General features: G+C 37.3%; 1 protein-coding gene across 5 annotated transcripts in view; it reads right to left on the bottom strand.

Moving 5' to 3' along the window:
- LOC141448883 (agrin-like) overlaps positions 1-21091 on the bottom strand; it is a 397223-nt gene that overhangs the window by 144364 nt on the left and 231768 nt on the right. For all 5 annotated transcript variants that reach the window (XM_074117695.1, XM_074117696.1, XM_074117699.1 and 2 more), the window contains one exon: positions 1417-1626. In XM_074117695.1, coding sequence (XP_073973796.1) covers positions 1417-1626 — 210 coding nt within the window. The remainder of the gene's footprint in view (positions 1-1416; positions 1627-21091) is intronic.

Raw genomic sequence — 21091 nt, 5'->3', positions numbered from 1 at the left:
CTTCCGCATTATCATCTAAAAGTCTATTTTCCAAAAGTTTAAGGATTTTTAGAATAATAAAAGTTTAGTAGTTCCAGCTCCAGGCTTACCGTGCTCCATGCTTGAAGGTGTCCCCGGCCATCTAGGCTATCTGTCTTTGCTGCTCCAAGTTTTCCATTCTTTTAAAACATTCTTCAAGAAAATTTCTCCCAAAAACACAGAACTTCACCGCTAATTTGTTGAAACCAAGCTTCTCAGTTCCACAAGAATCATAGAAACATCTAATAATCTTAGAAACCATCTTTCGTCAGAGATTAAAGTCCCAAATTTAATTCTCGTAAAGACAGAACGTGTGCCGGCCATGGATTTCCTCTTTTTACCCCCGATTTCCCATAGTTCCTGAGGTCTTCATGTACTCTTATGTTTAATCCATATTAAACGCCGGTCTCAAAAGTTCAGGCTTTCAGAAAGTTGCTAAAAGAAAGGAACTTTTTCAAGCAATGCAAGAAGTAGTTCGTTGCACGTTGCAAATTTCCAAAATGATGATTTATACACAATTGTGATACTAACACGAGTATATATATCTTTTAGTAATTACTTCGTAGTGTCTCTCACAGCATAAACTCCTAAAACTATCTTTTCCATGCAAAGAAAGAGGGCATGTTCTTCCCCAACTCAAAAGAACTAAACATTTTGTTTTTCCTTGACAATTCTTGGACAAAAATGAGGCATTTAAAATAACCATAAAATAATTTGGGGTGAAACAAATTGAGCCCTTATTTAATGGCGACCAGTATTTATTAGTTATTAAGTACTCATTCCCTTTATTTTATTTCAACGGTAAATCCATTCGTAACATAACAAATCCATTTAAAAACAAAGCAAAAAAAAAGCGTTCAACCTGATTCATTATTTGAACATGACAAATCCATAACTAATTCTTCAACTGGCCTCTAAAAATGGATGAAAATGAATTTGAAAGAGGAAAGAGAACAAGCATGTTATGACGGATGATATTATTCAGGCATTTCTTTTCAGTGAATATTGGACTCATTGACTGAAATTTATGAATGAGTAATTTTTGGAAGAGAGAGAAAATTGCTGGATTAAATGTTGAACTTAAATTCAATTAGCGCAGATAAACTTATAATTAGAGTTAAAGTTTCCAAATTTAAACTTCATCATTTTAAATATTCAGACTGTTAATTCACTTTTTGAAATTGCCACTGCCACTTATATTTCATTTTTAATTACACAAAGGGCGGGGGAAAAAATAACTAAAGACTTCATTAAACTTTCTAGGTAACGCATTAAACCTATCCTGTAAAGAAAAAAAAAAAGGAACAGCCATTTTGACCTAATTACTTTGACCTAGAAGGTCCCTTTACACCAATAATAATAACAATATCCATTCATAAAATATAATATTAAACTTACCACAAGATCCTGGATACTGGACACCAATATGGCTCACATTAACACAGGCACTGCGCCTTAACTCGCATAGATTATGATAGGTCACACCATCTGTGCCGCACACGTGGGCCTGTTCCTTAGGACACGTGTCTCTACACCTGCATACTGGACGGCCCGCCTGGGTTACATGGCATTCAGCACCCAGTGGACATGGTGTCACCTCACATGGCTCTGTAACATATATATAATTATCTAATTATGCATGAATCAATATGATTGGTTAGTGTTAAATTAATAATGCCCACACTGTAAGTGCAACTTTATTAAGCTCTAGTTTACATTAGGAACAACAAGTTTTACCTTCCTAGCAAGAGATAGAGCTTAAAACTTTAGTCAATGCAAAGAGCGTCCCAAAAAGCTGCGAATACTCTTCATATAACCTCCCCAAAATGTTAGGAAGAGCTTTTAATCTATCAAAATTGATATTAGAGATCGAATCTGAGATAGTTGTTTTACGAAATAGATCAGTATGTATCAATGACTTGAAGCCAAAGACAGGACGTAAAGAGAGAGGTTACCTGGACAGTTGAGTTAAGAGAAACCATGATTCCGCAAACCGGATGTTCAAGGTTGAAAGAAAAGGTTTCCTCAATAGCAGGTAAGTCAGCAAACACCAAAAAGATGACACTCACAATATAGAAAAAGACAGAATGAACTAGAATGGAAGAAAAACAGTGCACCTTGTCTGGATTTCTGAACATCAAGGTTTCCTGTTGGCGAAGGCGAGCTCAACTAAAACCTTTGTAGGCCCTGAGGTCACTAAAGTGCTGCAAGAACCAAGGAGGAACGAAATAAAGAAATGGACAACTCTTGCGCCCAGGCGAAGGGCTTTTTGTATTACCCAGAAATCATTTAATGGAGCAGGAAATGTAAGGAAAACTAGTGGCGCTAATTACCGAAAATGCACTTGTAGCTCATCACTTTTCACTTAAAGGCAATTCGGCTAGCTGAGTGTAAGATAAAGAAGTCTACAGGCTCTATGAGATAATAATTCATCGAACTGGGGTTATTCCAGCATAATAACAGAACTACATACATACGATATAACCTCGTATAAACTTACAATGATATCCTCAACTTTACCCAGGATTAGCTATTGATGTAAGCTACTGCTTAGTTTAGCGAACCCACCGGTAAAATCAAGCTCATCTATCTCACTAACACAATGAACACTTAACAGATACCTACTTACAATGTACAAACACTAGCAGTAAGGAAGTCACAATAGTGCTTTTTATGTAACAGTAAATTTGGCTTTTTAAAAAAAAAAACGAAAAAAAGAATATCGCCAATTTAAGACATAATTTTGTATTATTTTTTGCCTAGCTTTCGACCTAAGGACTAGCCCATCTTTGATCCTTATAAAATCTAAATCTAATAGTGTTTCTGCCTTCATTGTAATCATAATACTTGAATTAAGATTAATGAAATAATAAGAACATCTAACTTAAAAATCTCTTTAATGTAAGTTTAATATCAGGGGTTTAATTATGATGAAGCCAAACAGCAAGGTAATTAAAGTCTCTCTCCCACTCGCTCCTCCTCTGACACATAACACACCCACAGTGGATCTGCTACACACCCATAGTTTGCAACACCTGTCTGCTAAGATTAGCTAAACTGGGATATACATTTCTAAAACAAACTACATCCACATCGCTCCTATGTAAACATTCACGTCGCACAATTTTACTGTCTAGCTTGTTTTCCACATGTATTATGAAAATTTAATCGACTCTTTATTATTAGAATTACCTATGTGTTCAACATTTTTTACGAAACAAAAATGTTTTCATTTAATATTGAAAATGATTGTAAAAACGATTTTCCCTGCTTAAAGAATAAGAAAATAATGGAAATTTGATGAAAAAAAAGGTAGGTTTAATCAGATTTACGAGTATTTAGTCCTTTTCAAATCCACAGAGTATTTGGGCCATTTTTTTTTTATGTTTCGGAAAACTGGGTTTTGTTTGGGTAAAATGGCTTTGCTGTAGAAAACTGGATGGAGGAAAAAGAGAGGAAATTCGCGGATTTTCATAAAAAGTGAACAAAAGCAATTATTATTAATTATGGTATCTGCTTAATCATCAAGAAAGCGTAAGTCAATTGGCTTAACAATACAAATCGATTGTTCGATTTCAGTTAGCTGTAAGTAGGGAAGAGATTGATTTGAAGTTACTGATTGGATGATGGTTTCAAACTGTTCTGGGTACTTGAACAATTCCCTTCTTTCCTGGCAACCTGTGAACGGATAAACTTTGCAGTTTTTGGGTCAGGAAGAGGAGGAAGGTCAGGAAATAAGAGACACTGTGAAGGGGTTTTATGAGCACTACGAGTCACCTAGCTTCCGCTCTCGAATATCTTCTGTGTAAGAAGGAAGCGTAGTAATAAGACACTTTGGATCGAGTTGGTGTTGGCTAGAATGATTAGAGTGGAGCATGGTGAGACTGTTGCCTAGGCACTGCAGCCAATCTCCTGTGGTTCTGGCAGAAGAGATCTCTCCTTCAGCAAACAGCCAGGATTTTAACAACTCCTTATCTGTTCACGTACTAAGAACCAGAGCGTTCACATCGTCATCAGACAGGATCCAAAGGTGTTCTGTCCCTAAGCCTGCCCTAGGATTCGATCCGTACACTGTGAGACTCCCATTGGAAATGTTTTTTTGTCCCTACGTGCCAACATAAAAAAGGCATAAGGCCCGTGATTAGGAACTATCAAATCCCCTTTTTCTCAGAACCCGCTGGATAATAACTATCATACTTACTACGAACTTTCAGATAAACTGTCTAGGATGGTGTGCCTCCATCATAGTTTAGGCAAGCAACACCTTATCAATTCATACACCCACTTTCTTTCCAAGCACCTCTTTAGGAAAATGTTTTAATTCCTCATAGTCTTTTAGTATCAAAGGAAATGATTATTTGCTTTTGGAAGATCTTTTCCCTGATTAAACCCATCTTTTGTATGTAATGCGATTCAAAAGAATAGATCCTGAAGATTTCTTTTGGCCCCATATTTCCCCCACAAGTTCCGGTCCAAACAAATATCCCACAAAAAATAAAAAAACCTTTAAAGAAAGACCCTTAGCCATGACTCAATCTCAGCAGAAACTTGGTCAGAAGAGAGTAGCTTTTTCCCGCGGATGATCAAGGTCTAGAGATCTTTAGATCAGATTTCAAGTTACGGAGTTGCACTAACTGACAACAGAACAGTGGCGGAAATAAGAGCTACTGACGATTAAAGTATTTAATATTTACTTAACCACAATGTTTAAATATATAACTTTGTTAGCAGTGTCCGGGAGAACGCGTCATGTACAGATTGTGAATGGCCATTGCAATGTAAGGAACAAGTATTTTAAGAAAATCAAATAAATTATTTTATTTGAAAATTCCAACTCCGACCAACCTCATATAAAAACAAAAAACAAAAAATTGATATAATCCTTGTTAAGATTAAGAGTGGTGGCAGGATTTTATAAAGAAACCTGGAGGCAAAGAGCTTTTCATATTTTCACTTTTCTTTTAGAAAAAATAAATCCAAAAAAAAGAGGATGAAAATGTTGTCGTAAAGTAGTGCACAAGGTAGGTTACCCTGCAGCAGGCTATCCAACAACCATGATCTACTTCTTATTTATAAAGAAATAAAGAAATCTTGGTAGAGGAAGAAGAGGACGCTTGTTAATAATAACTAAAAGGGGAAACGACATCTGTCGGTTGGTTGGAGGACTTCGACTCTTTAGTTCTAAATTAAAATATATAAGTGAAACAGAGGGCAGCACCCCTTACTTCTGGTGCTTAGAAGTGCGCCACTTTAATACGCTGCTATGCCGGAGGGGGCTCATTGTGAGTGAAGGCGGCAACCATTCCCTCCCGCTGCCCCCAACTCGTAGCCGAGTTATGAGCCAGAGGGGCGTCTTTTATTAAAACTTGTTTTAGTAAAATATTTGGCGAAGCGCTGCACATGTACACTGTGTCCTTCTCATCTTCAGCATCCCTGCTGAACAGCCAACCTCACTTCATCTCAATGCCAACCAGCATTGTTCCCGCTTGCTCATGTTTCCAATTAATGCCTCACTCAGAGCTTATCGTAAATAATTCCCACTTCATTAAACACTAATGTTCTTGACTAAACGTCTTGAATTTAATTACATTCTCTCTAGTTTTTTGTATTTAAAAAATGTCCACCATTTAGCCAGAGTTCTCTGCTAAGATTCCTTTATTTCGTTTGGAGCGCTGAATATTTCTTAAAACAATGACGTTATCAGATTTAATAGATTGGCTCGCCTCATCTTCGGTTTTTGCGAAGACAGATTTTCTTAAGCTGAATTCTCGATTAAGAAAATAAATAAAGTAACGCCAATTTCTTTGGGCGGGCTTTAAATTAAATTCAACGGAACTTAAAATTGAACCTTAAACCCTAAAAACCTCACTAGAACTCTTCGATGATTTGCACCATTAGTAGCTTTTGAAACATTGAAACCGTTAGTCCATCAATCAAAATCTTAACAACAACAGAAGCACGTAATCTCTTTTCTAAGTTGACGAAGAGCTTTGCGTTGATTACTTCATCAACGACAACGCTGGATGCTTTGCGTACCAGGATCTCCATATTGCAATGGTTTTGGTTTGTACATCACGATCTCTAAATGATGCTTACCGACTAATCTTCCCCGGATTATTTTGCCTTGAAATTATCTCTTCTGCTTTTACCATAGCACAAGTCTTTAAATGTTGCTTACTGAAATCGTTTACACAAACAGTAACTGTTGTTTTCAATAGTGATTTTAATTTTCGAACGATAATCTGCACTATTTTTTGGACTCCTAGATACAGACCCAGTCATATGAAAGATAGTAAAGCAGCCAATAAATAATGTGTGTTAAAACCATCGTATAGTAAGACCCACATGAACGGGTACACAAAAACGTGAACGGTGAAAATTTAAATCCGATATCCTGCTTGCCTCGTCGAAGAGTACAACGGCCCCAGCTAAGGGAGCTTTATAACCTGATTACATGTACCAGGGCTAAACTGAACACAAATATATTTTCTGGAGCGTAACAACCTTTCGTACTTATTTACAACCAACTAGCAAAGTAACTAACAGTGAAATTTACAACCAAAGTGTTTCTACAATGATGGAGAGAATTAACTCCAGAGTAGGACGTCCTGGAGAACGCAATACACAACAAGTATATACTACCACCATCTGTCCGCATGGGAGCGCCAGTGTTACCAAACTCTAGCAAACAGTGGCGGCTATTATTATTGCCAGAGGCGGCCCGCGCTTTCCGTTTAAAACACCACTTTGAAATATGGGTAGTTAATTAAAAAGTGCCCAACAACTAGGCTCCATCTTGCCGAGGCAACTAACAACCAAACTGCCAGCTGGACATTAATACCCCGTCAAAATACTTTATTTTAACCGACTCACTAATTACTCACAAACAAGCGAATTTATTGTAAACTGTGTTGCTACTGTGTTGTTTTCTTTTACTCCTGAGTAAAGAGCAAATATTGGATTCGTGGTAAATTTTTTAAATTAGGTTTTTGCAGGAAATAAATGTTCTTGATGTAAACACTGACAGCAGGCTTAGCTTGACGGTACCTTTAGATAACCAGATTATCTAGTTTTTTATTAAAAGAAGATAATTTTTTAGATCAGGAATTATATAATAATAATGGCGTACATGACGTAGATTACACGTGCATCTACCCTAATATGGGTTCTAACTATTTGCATGACGAGATCGATTTGTCAGCACGGCGTGCACTCTTAAAAGGATAGAAGAAGTTCGAGTGGAACAAAGGAAAGGAAAGGATTCGCAGGCGTCCATAAAACCATATGGACGGAAATAAGAGGCCGGAGTAAGAAAAGTTTTTACTGGATTTATTACCGGAAGAAAGAAGGAGTGTAACTGGCATGGTAGAAGTAGTAAAAAAGTATCAAGGACTCCTACGTTCGTGAAAAACTAGAAGAAGAAGAAGAAGAAGTGGCAGAAAAAGGATCGTCAACATGGGGCTGCAGGTAGGTCAGGTAAATGTAGTAAGCGGCCAGCAGTGACTGCAAGTCTCTGGAGTCTGGAGACCCTTATTCCTCCTTAAGTAGCTTTGTGCAAAACTTTGCCGCGGTTATCCACGCCGTGGTGAGAGTAAGGCCCACCAGAGTGTCTTACCTAACCACCCATTGCACCGTCGTTACTCATAATTCCACTTCAGACCCCTCTGAACATGGCCACAATATTGAGGACGGGCGTCTCCCCTATCCGATAGCCACCAATGAGAGTGTAACTCTCCTTAGCCGCAATGTCTTTTGACTTTTCAAAAAGGAATATTTTCCAACACGAAGAAATTTTTACAACATGAGCCCTCCCTCTTCACCCCCATTCACCTAAATAAACATGGACCTCAACCCCTTAAACTACCGCCAACTTTATTGGACTCCATCTGGAAATGGCTAAGGTAATTTTCTTTCTTTATATTTATTGCTCAAAAAAAAAGAAAAGAAAATTAATGAAATTTTCATCTAAAATTTATATAATATTATTAAAGTTGAATTTTTCTTTCAGTTACCCCTCCTCTGAACTTAATAAGCTCCCTCCTCGCAACCCAAACAAATCTGGAAAATAATTTTCCTGTCTCCCACCGTTATTTATTGCAAGTAGCAAATGAATAAACGGTATTAGGAAGAAGAAATGACCAAAGGAAAAGCGAGGAAACTCGTCCAACATTTAAAATTCCAGATAAATAATTTCTCAGCAACTAATAGCTAAAGGACTTTTCTTTTCAGTCGCAAATACAAAGAAAAATCATAAAAACTAAAAAAATTCAAATAAGAGCAATTTATTTGAAAATTTTTGATTAATTTATGTCCAGGAAACCGGTGATTCCGGACTATTTTCTTGTCCTAATTCTTTCTCGTATATTCCCTTGGGAACAGCATGGATGGAAAAGCCTTGTTTTTTTTTTCAGCGCCCTCAGCCTATCCAGCTGTTCTAATCTGTTTACATCTAGTTAATTAAAGCGAACTGCAATCTAAGTTCGTCACGATCTCTGCTTGGAAACTAGGAGATAAAAATCAAGCAGAGAACGCAACGGAAACCAAAATGAGAAACCTGGTGTGAACACACAAACACACGGACTTTCTCTTACTAATATGATCATGGTTTAACCTATTATCCTCTCCAAACTCCGAACAATAAAGCACATTTTTCATTATCCAGTTTAGCAAAACCAAATTGAGCACCTAAATGACCATTTAGAGGCATTCCTAAAATGTCAACACCCCAATCTATCTCAACCTTGCCCCAAAATTATTTTATTAAATAAATGTTAATTATTAATTACAAATTATTTTTAACATTCAACTACAACTAAATTGAAGTAACGATCAATTTAATGGAAGAATAAACTTAAACCGGACAATGTTCTTCTGGTGCACTAAAATTGCACTTAAGTAGGATGTAACAAAAAATTGCTTATGTATTTTGGTAGATGCTTTAAAAAAAACAAAATAAAATAACGTCATAATAATTATTTTTATCAAAATCAGTTCCCAGAGTAAATATACAAAATACACAACACATTATGCGCTTATTGAAAGACACAGAACTAACATTCTCATCACGCCTCATATCCCTTGACATTACAAACCTTTACACTTCCAACCTGTCAAAGACTCTTTAAATGTTATAAAACAGAAACTAAAAGATGAAAACACACTACAGTACATTGACCCAACTAATAGCTCTAACCACAACCGAAACTACCTCCAAACAAAATTACTTTAGCTTTAACAGTAACTTTTACCTTGCAAATGTCAAATTAAGAATGGGACATTCCCTAAAGGTAATATTGTCTGCAACATGAACGTGTGTTCCACAATTGAAGTAGGAATCCGATGTAACATTTTACGCACGTTATGTAGACCACTTATAGTCAAACTAGCTGTAGACAGATGTTAATTAATTCCTTAACTAAACATCGCCCTAACTTAAATTTCACACGTGAATATGAGAACGTCAAAACTCTTAACTTCCTGGATATTACACTTACTATAAGAGACATCAATTTAGAATTCGGAATATTCAGAAAGCCCAGGTCCACTCACACTATTATACACAACAGTTCCTACCATTCTATTCAGAGCTAAACTAGTCGCTTTCAGACACTAAACCTAGATACATCCACTTATTAACATAAAAACACTAACAATAACGTACAAGACACCACTAAAACCTATTCTGACATACCCCTGTCCAATTTGGAGAACAGCCTAATAACGACTGACTGACTGAAATACTGTACAGAGATTTCTGGGCAAAGCTTGTTTTCTACTCTAAAGTGCCGAACTCTGGGCCCCTTAGGCGGCTTCATTTGAATTTTCCTCGCACATGTTTTTCAACCAAAATTTGTAGATCAACATGTTAACAATTAGTATACCAAGTATAAAGAGAGACCATTGGGAACCGTTTAGAGAAAACATTTGCTCACATAAAGCAGATTTTAGTGAAGTCTGCGAGATGGAAATATAAGCGAAGTCAAAATCTCTACACCAAACTCAATAATCCATCTCTGATAGTGGAGGCAACTTCGAAACCAGTCAGGGATTCAATAAAAATGGCTCCTATAAAATCAGAGAAATCACAAATTTAGTTACCATTAGCTAATTTTCTTCAAAATTTATTACAATAACTCGAAAGTGTTCCACTACTTTTACAATATTCGTTGGAAAATCTATCATTTGGTTTTTCATTATTACGACACGAGGATAATACATTTCTATGGGATTTTCTAGCTAATAAATAAGAAAAAAGTCCTCTTTTCATACAATTATTATCTGTAGCCGACTTTGCAGATCATCTATTGCATACCACGGGCACTCCCACACTGATAGTGTAGTTAAATAAGGCCACCTGTTGCACCGCCTGCAGCGCAGTTTAAGGTATATTAGAAATGAAATCTGAGGTGAACTCATCAAAATCTATTTTATCGAATGAAGCCGACTTTTCCCTTTTTTTTTTTTCTTTTTATCGCAAGCTCCTTATTTTTGGAGGGAAGCCGGCGTAAATTGTAAAACTTTTTTTTTTTAAGCTCAACTTTTGATAGAAACAAGAGCGCAGGCGTACTCAGATTTTTGTTTTGTTTTGGGAGTTTCGGTTTGAGAAATACTTTTAAAACTATTCTTCTATTTAGGATACATCAAAATCACTTCCTTATTGTGATTATGTCAACAATATATTTGACGCAAACCTGATCTTTTTAAGAGTTAGAAAATAAAATTAATAATTATGGAATTACTAAGCTTATGACTCTGTGAAATTCTTGGATTGATCCAAAATGGAAGGAGGAAAAACAACAACTATATGTAAAGCCACTATTGAGAGGTAAGATATCTTGTTAACTTTGAGAACCTAGTCACAGCCTTCCAGATAGATCTAATTGCAATTAACTTATGCTGATAAGATTTTTAAGAAGAATAATCAATCTCAGAGTCACAATCTTCTCAGATCTACTGGTGGTTAATTCAAGTCAGGTTGTAGCTGCCTGGATGGACATTCTGATGTGGCTTTCAGGACAAGAGAAAGCAGCCTGCCTCGCCTGGAAAATTCTCCAAAAGTACTTAGAAAGGATTTGAGCCACTTACGACGGCACAGCAAAATGCAGCTGCAGTAGAGGCAATCAAAGCGTAGTTGCATATAATCAGCACCTATAATCCGTAGCTCCACGTCCAATGTTTAATATTAGAAATACGCCTAAACAGTTCCGTACACCACATTTGAAGTCTCTTCCCAACAAACTAAAGACGCCCATATTGTAAAACAAACGATAGTTTAAGGTCCCCATGGATCCACTGCCTAAGTAAATCCATAAACGTGAATATAAAGATTGAAATCTAAATCGAACAATCTGTGAAAGTATTCCAGATTTTCCAGTTGCACAAAGTTGGAAATCTAGTCGGCCGAGATTGAATATAATTACTGGGGATAGCGGAACGGGCCGTTCTAGCAGTATGTTTCCGTTCCCAAACTGAACTCTCTGCGCCACATTCCAAAACTATTTGCGAAGAGAGAGAAATATTTAAACGATGAAGTAGTTAGTGGAAACTCTGTAGAAAGTGGAATGGACGGAGAGTGGAAGTCTTCAGGATTGGAAGAAGGAGAGGGTGGAGCGAAATGGTGGAAGAAAATAGGAATAGATGATGCAGTGTTGACCTAAAGTTTAGGAAAAGTAGTCTGGCTAGGGGAATGGTGGGTCAAGCAGTCTGTAGGCAGCCAAGGAGTCTGACAACTGCTCCTAACAACTGTGTGGGGAGGAGTTGGAATTACTTGGAGTGTGTGGGCAGGGCTAGCAGGAGGGGCTGTCCCTAATTGTCTCTCATTCCTTGGGTACCTCAGCTGCCTCGCTGCCCGCTCCAAACGTACAGGAACTAAGAGAGTTCCTCTCGTTTCCCTCTAATAGGAATCTGATGTCCTCCACAGTGAACACACCAGACCTATTTCCTTTTACCCAAACTTATTCTTTACTCAACTACTTCTTCTTCTTCGCCACTTCTTTCATTCGAAGCAAAGAAAGCGCAAACCAACTCTCTCCATTTACAACCCCTAAACCTGTCTCACCCCTTGGGCAGCAGAGTGAGAGAGAAGATGGAACAAGGCAAGGAAAAGCGGTCCAGTAAAACACCGGCATTGCGTCTGTCTTCATTTCACTACCGTATTCTTTTTGTTTCATTTAAATTCTATTAAGTTATTTTTTCTTGGGCTCTAAAACTATTATTATCAAATTCAGGATAAAAAAGAGAAAGAAATGCAACATTTCTCTCTCTCTCAAAAAAAAAAATTCATTTCTTGAAAGTGCTCTGGAAAATTGGAAGCCTTAAGCATCTCTTTAACGTGCTCGATCAGTACATTTTTCAGATCTACATAAATATAGGTAAACATTGAGTACTGAGGCGCCACGGTAGCCGAGCGGTTAAGAGGCTAGACCCGCAAAGCTAATATGTATTGCTGGTTTAGTGGGTTCGATACCCGGTCTTAGGCCTTGGATTTTATTTAAAGGTTAATGAGAGAAATTTATAGTAAAGTATGTTTGGCTCCGTCCACGACACCTGATTGGTAGTTGGACGTAACTTTGCCGCTCAAAATTGCAATGAGAGGAAGTTTAAACAACTCCCGCCAAGCGTCCCAAACAGATCCAAGAAAGAAAAACACCAACCTCTTTTGCAACGTAAAAAGAAAAATGTACGAATTTCTTTTTGTATCTAACGGGAAAAATTTTCTTTTAAGAATTTCTTATAAGAATAAGTGAAAACTTAATTAATTACAGTTAAAAAAAAAAGATGATAAAAAGAAACTTTATCTTAACTTTGAGCAGGAAAAGTTTTAATATAATGCCATTTTCAAAAATAAAAAAATTGTAGTAACTGAACTCAAAGATGAAAACTTTTCCAACTCCCAGCCATATTGAATTAATATTAGATCTACTGGAATGGATGCTTAGAATTATTTAAAATACTTAATGTGTTTCAGTTTCTCGAGGCCATACTCTGGGAATCAGAAGTACGACAGCAGGAAATACGTTTCAAAACTCCTTTGTCCAGAAAGTAGACCCTTTTTTGTTCACTATCTTACGGACAACAAGAGTGGCCGAGCAGTTAGAGGCGCCTGTCTGCAAAGCTAAGATGTATTCTGGTACTGGGTTCCATTCCTGGTACCAGACCACTGAATTTTATTTAATAGTTTATAAAACAATTCCAAATTTATTTTATGTAAATAGGTTATTTTAAAATTTAGGCTAGATCTCTATTTAGGGGTGCGAGGAATATCGAGTACTCCAGCCCAACATTAGTTAGGTAGGTTAGAAGGAAATACGAGTTAGGCCAACCACTAGGTTAGTTTCGATTAGATTGTCTAGGTGTAGATTAGGCTGTGTAGTAAAGTGTCTATTCTCCAGTATAGTTTAGGTGCAAAGGACCCTTGTTGTTGCGCACCTTACAAACCCCCCCCCAAAAAAAAATCCAAAAAAATAAATGAGTCCAGTTACACAAAATTCACCGCCTTGACCGCCACCGTCAAATGCGGTAGTATATTTCTGCTGTTTTATTATTTTATTTTTACTTTCATTTTCACTTTTGTAAATACTTATTATTTTATTTAATTTCTGTATAATCACAGGCCAAACTGTTAAGGCCTCTATTTGTTCCTGTATTTATTCTTAGGGGACAATTGTCCCAGAATAATTTTCTTTTCTATTCTATTCTATTCTATATTTTCAAGTTTCAGCTACGCCCTCTGAGGTACCATAAAATCAAGTACATACATTATGAAAATGACTTAAAAACACTTAGTAATGGAATTTATTTAGAACCGTTTCCGAAAAAAATTATAAAAAAAAAAATTAAATCGCATTTTTTGTGTTAATCGATTATCTTAGAATTAGTGCTACTTGATGTTAGATGAATGCATGACAGTAAATAGTTTCGAAGGAGAACAACTTAACATTCAGTTCCCTGAAAATTTGTTTAAGAAAATGTTATAAACAATAACGGAAGTAGTTTAGGTGAATTAACAATATTTAATATGTATTTATTAAGGATTCTAATAAATCGATTTATTAGATCGATCTAATTTTCAAAAAAATAGTGAACAACTGAAATATCTCCGATGTGAAGTCCTCTTCTGATCAATTAAATCTAGAATTTAAGGAGCCTAAGTTAAGTTAAGAAGTGAAGCAAACGGATGCAGAGATTCAGATTTCATATTCCCACATACAGAATCTTTGGTACTTAATTAACAGAATCGAAAATAACTCGGAAATAAATAACGGAGGGTATTGTAAGATTTGTCTACAATTCATCTTGTTACATTAATATTTTCAAAACTTTTCGAAAAGTCAATTCCAGTTACCAGGACTTTGCACTAATTTGTCGAGAAATCTCTTAGTTAATATTCTGTCTTCTGTGCACAAATTGCGGTAGTTCTAAGATATTTCCCAGCTCTTGGAGTAGAATCTCTTGTCGAATAACACCTTAATGTAGACTTGTTTTTTTAGATTCGTTATAATCAACATATACCTATTGTAAGTGGTAGGCATTATGGGTAATTTCAGATTATGAAACCCTGATAGCTGGGATAATGAACACTGCTGAACCTCAATGTCCAGATTGTCACGAAGCAACGTGACAGAGACCAGCGAATTCCTTTGGAATATTTTACCGAACATAACAGTTGGGATAACCAACCTATAGACCACAAAATCTGTAGTACGAGTTCAACCAAAATTGAGAACATTGTTTAAAGCGCGTCTGGACTACAAACAAAGTTATTTATTCACCTCTATTTAGATTAAACCCAGGGTGGCCAACCTTTACTTGTTAAATAGCTGCTGGCAATAAACTAGATCAGACTGTTTGTATGTGCGTATAGGAGGTGAATCAGCTGGGGGGACGAATTATACCGTTCCACTACCTAGGTTGACAGTCAGAGCACCGTTCACAATTCCCATTAGGAATTAGGTTTAAGCAAAATAGACAGACACATTTACGGGACGGAAGGTGAACAACTAAGAGCACAGTGATCATTAAGTGGCAGGGGGGTTATTTATCAATGGCACGTTGGTAGCACTGGTACTATATAAGTTTACAGGCTACCAATAACACGATAACCAAACCCAAGCTGTTCGGGCACACAACTAATGCACTCAATTACAGTAGATGCACATACAAACATTCTAATCTATGTATGTTACTAGCACAACTGCAACATATATTCTACACAAGTACCTTGTGCTGCTGCTGTTCACGTAGTGGCCAAGCTGAGAATTTGATACGTGTCCTATCTCGGCCATATATAGAAAGCAATGATATTCTCGTTACAAGGTCTGTATGATGATCACAGTTTAGCGATAATATAGGAAGAGAGAAAAACTAAAGCCTTGGTTTGGAAAATCGTTCGACAGACACGTTTCGCCGATAATACTCGGCGAATCCAAACAATAGATAAATGATATGTGTGAGGACGATGGCAGAGATAGTCTGTAATCTTATAATAAAATATATAAAACCAGTTATTGTTATGTTAAAGGCCGTGGAAATGGTCCATACGTTGGAGATAAAAGGAAATATCTGTTGTAAACACGCATGATTTTCTTTTTTTTTCTTCAATTTTCCTCGCATGTAAACCAATTTTCTGGTTATTTTCAGATAACTCAGAAAATCACCAACTTATTTATTTAATTTTCAGCAGCCCTCTAGGAGTAATTAGTGAAAAGTACTTTATGCAAGAGACGAGCATCAAAATGTTAATGGTTGAGAAACAATGATGGCACATTGTTTACGAGATTTCATGATAAAGAAAGATGGTGAAAGAAAAGGAGCTAAAAAAAGAGAAAGCACACACACACATAGATATAAATATTCATTTAGTTCATAATTTAGAGAGAGAGGGACAACGAGCCTAGTTTGTGCTAAGTCCGTAGTGTATCAACAGCAGGAGGTCGGCTTGTGGAAGGCACAGTGAAGATGGTGGAGAGTATATAAGGGCGAAGAGATCCAAACAAACAAAGTACCTGTAATCAGAGAGCAGAAGTTGTGCTCTCCGGCACCACAGTAATCCAAGTAGCCTAACCTAGAAAGCAAGAAGACTGTACCCCTTCACACTCAGCAGAGACCAGAGCGTGCCCTATACCTTGTAATGGTAGTAATACGCCACCACCACCACCTTCCTAAGAAATGCTGTGCAAGTCCCAGTGGTTCGGCTTTGGCCCTACCTGACAATACCCTAAAACCCCTTTCCTTACTAACTCCTTATTCTTCTCCACAACGACACCTCGCCAAATCTCCAATACTACCACCACCCCTCCCCGTCCTTTCTTCTCAAGAAACTTCCATGTTCTTCATCCTCCGCACCAAACAAACAAGCTGGGAAGAAGAAGAAGAAAAAGGGAATCCCCAACTTTATTACAGCTGTTATCCTGTAAGGCCGCCCACAATAATGTCTTCCCGATACATGTGCTTATCCTTCTTACTCTCACACTCACACACACCCACACAGAGAGGGGAGTAAATCCTCCAAGTCTACTTCTATTTCTTCTTAGTTAACAACTTCCACCCCCACACTATAATGCCGTCCACACTTAACTCACCATCTCTGCGGGGGATTCGCCAGCTTTTCATCCCTTTACGATACTCCATATTGCCCCTGGAGAACGGAAATGTGTAAAGCACTAATAAAGGTTTGGTACATTCAATTTGAAATGGGTAATTCTCAGGAGAATGGTTAATGGAATGCCTAATTCCATCAGACTACACCTTCTCGAATAAGCACGATCATATTCTGCTTCCAATTCTTATCAAGCTAGAAGTCCTTTTTGACCAGGACATGGAATTTTTCATTGTTTATTTTCCTCCAAATAGCTCTTATGGTTTTCTTTTTGCTTTTTGCTGGGCAGCTTTCCCAGGAAAAGTAGAGATTGTTGTGTGCCTTTATTATCCATCTTCAGAAGTAGACAGATCAGTTTGAATTGTAGTAAAAGAATGTCATGTGAGTGTCTCGCATAAAATTTGTTCTTATTGACGGAAATGGTATTCCTTTGGAAATTTCAATCAGTTGCCATAATCCGCTGTACTGCCCCCTTCACCGGCAAAAAGAGGAAGTGCTATACCTTCAGAAGAGTCCGGCTCCTTAGAAATGTAGGCAATTTTTTAACCATTTTAAGCAGGGTAAATATAGTATAACTAAAAAGATAGGGCTACTTCCCTAAACTATAGTAAAGAGGCAATGGCCAGGAACCCTGAACCTGAACGGTCATAATTTTCTAAGTAAAAGGGTGAGTAAAAGTAGCCTAGTGATATGGTAGCGGTGAGCAACGTACTAGCGGAGGCGTAACCTAGTATACCTTAGTGTCTGGAGGCGGTATAGTGGACCAACAGGGAGGTAAAGACTCTCCCTTACAGCAGCACAACCTATAACAAACCCTCCACCACCACTTTGGCCCGGGACATATCCTTAAAGCTAAACCTTAATAGCATCATAAACATTGTTCGACTAGGGCTCCAAAACCGTGCCTAGTCGGCCGGGGGTGTGGCGATGTTCCTATACCAAGAAGATGTTGGCCAAGAAGAAAGTGTGAGCTGGAGAGCTCTTTGGGATAGGAGATGCACGAAGCACCCATCCCGTTCAACCAACCCCTAGTCTATCCTTCTTACAGGATGGGAGACGGTGGCCACCACTATCTTATATCGTTTTAAAAGTGGCAGGTGTTCACATTATTTGGCATTTGGCCAGTCTGAGACATCTTGGGGCAATTCGGCCGGAATAAATAATGGTCCTCTCCGTTGCTAGTCCGCTGCATTATCTAACTCATGGGTCTTCAGCTGAAGTACATGGCAATTACTCGATTGATCAGCTGCTTTTATCTTTCTTTTGTTTTACTTCAATGACAAGCTTCCGGGGCCTCAATTAGGATATTATTTTTAGCAAAAATTGATTATCTAGCCATTAAAAGGTCTTTGGAGTCCAACTAACTCAATTATTAAAACAAAAGCAATTTCAGGAGGGTTGGGAAAATTAGGTCGTACCTTTGATTTTACGTGTTAGATCTGTAAAATCAATGAATGATATAACGATCTCTGATAACGACCTCTGTTTTGTTCGCATCTTCATTTCCTAATATTTCTGTTTTCCAGCGTAAGGATACAGCATAGATTCCGCAGGTGTTCATGCTCTTAAAGTATTTTGTTCTAACTCTCCTTGAACCTTTCTAATGTATATTAGTTAGATCTACTGCTTATTTAAAAATGTTCTCTGACGCATTTTCTATGACATCTTTGCATTGATAAAAAATTCAAACCTACATCAGCTGTTATATTATCTCTTTTGTACCAATGCATTAGGAATTCTGTATTTCATTTTTCTTTTTTTACAGCGCGTCAACATCTAAGGCCGCTTGCAGCTTTTTTTTATAGAGACATTTTCCATTACCGGATATTAAGCTGTAAGAACTACTAGGAAGTTACTATCTTAGGGGTCAGCAGCAGGATACGGCCCCGGCATCTCCGCAATGGAATACAGTACTCGCTAACTCCTGAGCTAGAATTCAATAATTTTATTTACCATTCTGTACTTGTTTTGTCGTGAATTTCGCATTGTGATGTATTCTATTCAATTGTCCACACAAGAGATAAACCTATTTTCGTTAATAATTAATTAGGGATCATATTTTGTAAGCAATTTTGGTTGGTATACTGATTTTTAGAACTAAACCTGCTGCATATCGAAATTCTTGTATCTTCAGAAGATACATATGTATCTTATTTTTAGTTGGTCTATAAGGTTTTTTTTTATCGATTATTATGTTAACTCTCTGGGAACATTCGCGAAGTGGGAAGTTACGAGGGTCATTGAATAAATAAGCAGACCAAACATATTTAGTGAAGGCGACGCTTATTGCAGGGAATTGAAAACTTTTGTAAGTGTTAGATGGCGACCTTGCAAAGAGTGACTATCAGCTGTACCCATTAATATTTACTTAAACATAACCTTTAAGGTCTTACGTGTCAGCTCGAAGAAAGTACTTTTGAAAAACAGCGTTCAGTGAACTGATTTTCTACTTTTTGGGGAAGTGTACAGCCGCCAGAAATATTCCCTCGGATGAATGAATCTATATGCCAGTAGTTGCGTGTATCGGCAAGTTTTTTTCGCGCGAGTGGACAAGTTTCAATGCAGCCGCAAAAGCGTAAGAGCAACGCACTATCAACAGCCTACTTACGAGGGTCGTTTGAAAAGTCCGTGCAAAGTCAGAGAGATAGCACCACTGGCGCGTATCGAGGTTATGTTTAGTTAGTAGCATCTCTTGGAAGAACACACACCAAGTTTCAGCCAGATCGGTCTATTTCTTTGTGTTTGGCATTCGTTTGAATCGAGGAAGTCGAGTGATTTTCAAAAAATGGACGAAAAAGAATTTCTAAACACTACTTTATGAAAGGCAAAACGCCTCAGGAGACTAAAGAGAAGCTTGATAAACATTATGGTGACTCTGCACCTTCGATTAGAACAGTTTATAAGTGGTTTCAAAATTTTCGGATTGGCCATATGGGCACAAGTGACGCTGAACGTTCTGGACGGCCTGTTGAGGTTACTACTCCAGAAATCATTGATAAAATCCATGATATGGTGATGGATGACAGAAGAGTGAAGGTGCGTGAGATTGCTAGTGCTGTGGGCATCTCGAATGAACGGGTACATAATATTTGCATCAACATTTGGACATGACAAAGCTATCCGCAAGATGGGTGCCGCGATTGCTCACGCTTGACCAAAAACGAAATCGTGTGAAGTGTTGCAAGGGCGGTTTGCAGCTGTTCCAGAAGAATCCGCAGGACTTTAAGCGTCGTTTCGTCACTGTGGATGAAACATGGATACATCACTACACTCCTGAGACCAAAGAACAATCTAAACAATGGGTTACCAAGGGGGAATCTGCGCCAAAAAAGGCGAAGACCGTTCCTTCGGCTGGAAAGATTATGGCGACTGTCTATTGGGATTCGCAAGGAATAATCCTCATCGACTATCTGGAAAAGGGTAAAACTATTACAAGTGCATATTATTCATCGTTATTGGACCGTTTGAAAACCGAGCTGCAAGAAAAACGCCCACGATTGGCCCACAAAAAAGTCCTTTTCCATCACGACAACGCACCAGCTCACACCTCAGCAGTTGTGGTCGCAAAATTAATGGAAATAGGGTTCTAACTCGTTTCACATCCCCCCCTATTCTCCAGACTTGGCTCCCTCGGACTACTATTTGTTCCCCAATATGAAGAGATGGCTGGCGGGAAAAAGATTTTATTCAAACGAGGAGGTGATTGCAGAAACGAATGGCTATTTTTCAGACTTGGACAAATCCTATTATTCGGAAGGGTTCAACAAACTAGAGCAGCGTTGGACGAAGTGTATAAGCCTAAAAGGAGACTATGTTGAAAAATAAAAAAGGTTTACCCCAAAAAATTAAGTAGTTTTTATTTTTGCACGGTCTTTTCAAACGACCCTCGTAATACTACAATAGAATTTATTGTTAAAAAAATTCTTAGAGAATAAAATTCAATTCAATTCAAAACTTAACTCAGTTTCAGAAAATAATACATACATATGTCCATGACAGAAAAAAATATTAAATTTAAATTTTAAATTAAATTATTAAAGTTTAATAACTTGGTAGAATAATACACTGAAGAATTATGTTATAAATTATATTTTAATCCAGTAGATTTTATTTTTTGTAGGTTCTTAGATTTCTGAGAGTAAATGGAGTTCGGAAGAGATTGAAAATTTAATCTAAAAAAAGAAGCCAAATTTCCAGCTTATTTTCCAGATATTAGAGTTTATCCAGGAATGTTAGAAACTGTATTCTTCCATGAGCAATAAATACATGAATAATAAGGAAGCAAGTGAAATGAAGAAACTCTAACAACCAGGACATTGGAACTACCGGTAAGCAAAATCTTATCTAACTTCTGTCACACTAAAACCCAATTAAGAGACCATTAATCTGAAATTAGAGGGGACTTCAAACTTTAAAAAACTAAATAAAACTGTGTAAACTATTTTCAAAAAAAACAAAACCTTCTCTTGCTTTGAG

This window comes from Rhodnius prolixus, unplaced genomic scaffold, assembly GCF_049639745.1.
Source record: "Rhodnius prolixus isolate KJV_2025 unplaced genomic scaffold, Rpr scaffold_2, whole genome shotgun sequence".
Taxonomy (NCBI): Eukaryota; Metazoa; Arthropoda; class Insecta; order Hemiptera; family Reduviidae; genus Rhodnius; species Rhodnius prolixus.
This window is presented reverse-complemented; position numbering and strand designations above follow the sequence as displayed.